This window comes from Pteropus alecto, unplaced genomic scaffold (assembly GCF_000325575.1).
Source record: "Pteropus alecto unplaced genomic scaffold, ASM32557v1 scaffold61, whole genome shotgun sequence".
Taxonomy (NCBI): Eukaryota; Metazoa; Chordata; class Mammalia; order Chiroptera; family Pteropodidae; genus Pteropus; species Pteropus alecto.
In genome coordinates, this window is record NW_006434835.1 from 395,174 (window position 1) to 400,495 (window position 5,322).

At 58.4% G+C, this 5,322-nt stretch overlaps 1 protein-coding gene across 1 annotated transcript in view; it reads left to right on the forward strand.

The window, feature by feature from the left end:
• SNTG2 (syntrophin gamma 2) overlaps window positions 1-5,322 on the forward strand; it is a 91,655-nt gene that overhangs the window by 45,537 nt on the left and 40,796 nt on the right. Inside the window, 1 exon segment of the mRNA XM_015588122.1 lies at window positions 171-298. Coding sequence (XP_015443608.1) covers window positions 171-298 — 128 coding nt within the window.

A 5,322-nucleotide genomic window follows, 5' to 3' on the forward strand; every position in this document is an offset into this window, starting at 1 on the left:
GGAGGACCGGGCCGGGAGGAGAAAGTCAGTTGGGATAGACGCGCACTTCGCCCCGGGTCTCTGGGAGCCTCGCGTCGCGTGCTTTCCCGGCGGTCAGAATGCGTTCATTCGAAGTCTGCGGCGCCTGCGTCTGACTGACTGTGACCGCTGATCTCGTCTGTTTCGCGCAGGCTCCATCATCGCCGTCCTCGCTCGCGGCTAATGAACCGAAGTATGAGAAGCGCTGGCTGGACGCCTTGTCCGTTCCTCTGTCTATGGCTCGAATCTCAAGGTACAAAGCTGGAACGCGAAGACTAAGGTGTGTGGCCATTGTCCGGAGTGGGAAGAGCTGACAAGCCCCGCACTCTGTCACCAGCCCCTAACACCCCGCTGACTGCCTCAGAGTGTTTGTGGCGCCCACTAGTGCATGGGGCTGTCTCCTGGCACACGTAGCATTTGCAAAAAAACGGTAATCAGAAGCACTGATTGAGGATATTGCCACCTCGTGGAAGGGTGACCATTGCTGGTTCTTTTGACACACAGTCACCAGAAGAAGAAGTCACGTTTTCAGTTTGAAATGTTAGCAGACACGGACTGGAAGACAGACCGCATAGACGAGTGCAGAAAGGCTCTTGAACTCTGGGCCTCGTTGTCTTCATTATAACGTGAGAGGTTAGACCAGAACCTGCATTACATGCTCCCTGCTTTTCAGCTTGATTGATTGAATAGTTCCAAATCCTTATGCGTGAGGCTGCGTCTGCAGGACGGTTTTGTGGTGCGAGGCAGCGTTTGCGCTCCGAGTTCCTGCAGCGGTGTCTGTGGCCGACTGCTGCCGGGCCACCGTGAGGGGACAGGGAGCCGGGGGCCGGCAAATTTCCTCTCCGGCTTAGGACAGGCCTGAGCCCTGTCCCTGCCTCACTGTCAGCAGAGGAAGCGTGTTGTTGTTTTGAAATCGAGCATTATCCAAGATACAACCCGTGTGCATGCCCGCCTGTGTGCGTGCGTGCGTGCGTGTGCATGCATGTGCATGCCTGTCTGTGTGTGCGCGTGCGTGCGTGTGCATGCATGTGCATGCCCACCTGTGTGTGTGCGTGCATGTGTGTGCGTGCGTGCGTGCGTCTGTGTTTTTGTAGAAGAGGGTCAAGGCAGAGAGAGGTTGGACATTGGGGTGGGAGTGAGCAACAGATTCCCAGAGACTATTATGTCGCCCGCCTGTGTGCGTGCGTGCGTGTGCATGCATGTGCATGCCTGTCTGTGTGTGCGCGTGCGTGCATGTGCATGTGTGTGGTGGGGAGAGTGAAGTCTGAGGTTCTCTTCACTCATCCTTCAGTGAAAGGCAAAGTCTATCGACACTTTTGATAAACGGTTATAATTGGATTTTCAGTATTAACTGATATTTGTTGCACAGCCTCTTACAGCGAAAGCTTCTTGTTGACACCACAGCACTAACAGGAACTCTAAGTTTGATTTCTAAACACGTGTCTGTCTTTGGAAAAATGTCTACGTGTGTAGAGAGGTGGAAAGATAGATGGATCGGTACACAGATGATGGGTGGAAGGGCGGGTGTATAGATAGATCGATGGGGGGCTAGCCGTGTGTAAGTTTAATACCGAGCGCAACGTGTGGCAGCCGACGCCCTCCCTGCCACAAACCCCACTCCGGACACTGCGTGTGTGGACACCGTGCATGAGGCTTTCCTGTGGCCGCGCCCTGGTCTGGGGGTGCTTTGTTGAACTGAGAGGACGAGTCCTGCTGCCTGACCTCAAATTCAGCAGTTCCTGGGAACGTGGACCCCGGACTTCGGGGGGCACTCGCCGGCCCCTCTGCCACCTCCCGTGATGAAGCAGAGAGGTGACACCAGCCTCGGGTTGGAAGGCCAGTGCCCACGGCTGTCATGGGCGGTGGCTTGTCCTCCACTGACACGGGCAGGGCACAGGAGGGACGCCTCATTCCCGGGGCGGGGGCGACTGGGAAGCTGGACTTTACCTGCCACGCGGCTGCCCGAGGACGTCAGACACCTGCGTTGTTTCTGGCAGGAGAGGAGTCGGCCCCACCGCCCGCTCCCAGCTCTGGGGCGGACACTCCGCATCTGCAGGGTGTGGGGGCGCCCAGCGTGCGCCCCACCTCCCTCCCGTTCTGTGTCTGACGGGGGCTAATGAGCCCCAGTGATCGGCTCCAGCTTTTGGTAAGACGGACATGCTGTTCTGCGCGGGCAGGTTCGCGTCGCTAGTTAGCCGGCCTTCTCGTGATTTTAAGCACGGTTTCCACGTGGCCGGGGAGGAGCAGACCGCCCAGCGAGTAAGGATCGGAGCCTGGAGCCTGCGTTTACAGAGCCCCAGCGGCCGCCCTCAGCCGCGTGTCCCCGCAGCCCCGTGGTCCCAGTTTGAAGGAGGGAACGGGGGCGTGAGCACTTTGGCTGGAACGGACGGACCTCAGGCCTCCCGGTCACTGGAGGGCCAGGCCGGTGGTGACGAGGACGCTGGGTTCCCTCTGACCGTCACCGTGCCGGTGGGCCCTCAGCGGCTTCAGCAGCACAGGCCTGTTCTGTCGCGGCTCACGTGGCCAGGAGCCTGGCACCTGTGCCAGGCGCACCACACCCAGGGCTCGTCCGGCCCGCTCTCCTCGGCCACAGGCGGGAGCGCGTGGTTCTGAGACCAGAGCCGGAGCCGCGGCCGCGAGCTCAGCCATCTGTGCCCCACGAGAACGAGCCGCGTTGTTGACGTACGTTGTATTTTCAATACATTTCTCCGCTCTTGATTGATACTATTTTGAATTTTTCAAAGAACCTTCAACCATTATGTAAAGAGCACCTTTCACACATTTGGTTATTTGTTCAAACACGAAGCATCTGAAAACACAGCCACGAGCCCCAGACACGCTGTGCAAACATCTTCCACGAGTTCAGACCTCGACCCGGCCTGCTGGCCACACGGGGAGTGGGCCCTCGTCCCTCGTCCCTGGCCTTGTGCGTCCCTGCCCTTATCCATAACTGCGTCGTCAGCAGAAGTGGCCTCGGGTGTTCTGTTTCTAAGTTAACTCAGTCGATACACTTAGTCCTCTGTTTGCCCTTAAGAACAAAACAGAGCCCACGCAATCTCTTCGCAAAGATGAGCCAGCTCTTTAAAAGGCAGCTTCCCTGACTCCTCGGGGGCAGAAGCGGGAGCTGGGCCTCCAGCGTGTGCCAGGCACAGGCACAGTGACATGCAGGCAGGGGAGGGACAGCCACTGTGGCTTTTCGGCCACCACCCAGCCCCAGCCCCTTCACTGCTGCTGAGGGTCCTCTCTCCCAAGAACAGGGCCAGCACGTGCATGGGGCACCTCGCCGTCTCTGGGGACCGCAGTTCTGAAGGACAGTCTCTGTGCTTTCTCGCGGGCCAGCGGGACTCAGCTTCCCTGCCTGTCCCACCACAGAGGGCTGCGCCTCCACACAGCTCCCGCGGGGTGGGGGAGCCGTCCTCACTGGGCGCCGGGGCTGACACACGTGGCCTTGGCGTTCCCACACCTGTACCTGCACAGCAGGTGTTCCTGCGAGGCCCGCTGTGTGCGGGGCTGTTGCAGATGCCGGAGCCGGTGGCGGACGGGCCCAGGGGGACGCACGGTCCAGGCGGACGTGCAGGTGGGCACAGGCCGGGACCCGGCCGGGCCATCCCAAGGGCCTGGCTCTGAAGGCTGTTCTGGCTCCGTCCGCCTTCGACCATCCAGCCGGCGTGGCCCTCGGGCCGCGGCCTCTCACGTCTCTGAGTCCCCGCTCCGGGAAGAGCACAGGGCAGGAGGACACGATTGGCCTCAGGAGGGAGACGGGAGATGACAGGAGGGTGGCGTGTTGCACAGGGAGGTCACCTCTCTCCCTGGACCCGCGGAACTGTCTGTCTCACGTGAACACCTTGCGTGCCCGAATTTTCCAGTGACGACGACGACGGTTTAATAAACCGACTGACAGGGAGGCACGCGAACACCTTGCGTGCCCGAATTTTCCTGTGACGACGACGGTTTAATAAACCGACTGACAGGGAGGGTGGTGCCGGGTGTCGAGTGGCCCGTGCGTTAGTGCTCAGGGTAGAGTGCCAAGAGGGGCCACTGCTCCCCGGGAAGGCGGAGAGGACGTGCTGACACGCGCCAGAGCAGGACCCACGGCACGGAGACAGCCGTGAAGCACACGCCGCGAACGAAAACAAATCCTGAGAAACGCACACGGTTTTCCTCTCACGTACAGAGAACGTGCATCCCTCTCGAGCCTGAGCGAAAATAAAAACGCACACTCCTCAGCTTCCGGAGTCGGGCCTGTCAGATGACACCTGTGTGGGCCATCACCTTTCCCTCCCCAGTCACTGCCCTCGCAGAGGCAGGCCGTGCCCGGCACGGATGGCGTGGCCATAGCTCATGCTTAGGAGGTTCCCCTGATAATTTATCAGAGTGAATGTATTTGGTCCTTAAAAACCACACGCGTGGTTTGAAAGGTGATTTGTAAATGCTGAGTTCTCTTTCTGTGACGTAAAGGCTCTGAGTGGACACTTGGGCCTCTCCGTTCTCAGAGTCACATTGTGAGGGAGGGGCTGAGATCCCGCAGCCCAACTAAAGCAGGGACTGGAAGGCGGGTCCCACCAGGACGCGACAGATGTCCAGTTCGGGTTTTACAGACGGCTGAGACGTGCTGCTTGATCAGACTCTGCCTGACACAGCTGGCCTGATGAGGGGTGGCGATTGCAGAGGGTTGCATGAGTTCCTGGGATAAATCCCTTTGATTTGGGGATATAATTCTTAATATGTGTTTCACCTGCCACTGGCCGGGGCAGCTGTGGCCTGAGCTTCTCAGCGTGCCCGTGGCCTTGAGCCTCCCTCTGTGCAGTGGAAGGCAGCTCCCTTGGAGACGACGGGTCAGGAGCTGTAGGTTTCATGGTAAAACCTCTGGGCCAGGGGTGGGGACGGGGTGGGGACAAGGACGCATTTGTCTGTAAACGAACTTTGTGTTCGGATTCCAGTCGTGCTCATTGGAGTGGGGGTGGCAGCTGGCCGGGGAAACCAGCTTAGAGATGAAGGACGTTTGGTCTCAGGGCCTCTGCCCAGTAGACCTGGGCAGGTGGCCACAGCGTCGCCAGCTCCGACCATGCTCAGGCTTCTCTCTGCTGGAACCACGACTGGACTCCCATCCAGACGGGCGTCAGGCACAATCTAGTGTGGACCTCGTTCTTTAAAAAAAAAAAGTGTCTGTTTTGTTGTGGTTTTTTTTTTTTAATCTTTCAATTATTCACTTAAGGATGTGAAGGTATAGGCTACATGGAGAAATATACTTTGTATTCTTAACAAAAATGAACAGGTGTAAATGGCATCCTTTTTTTTTTTTTT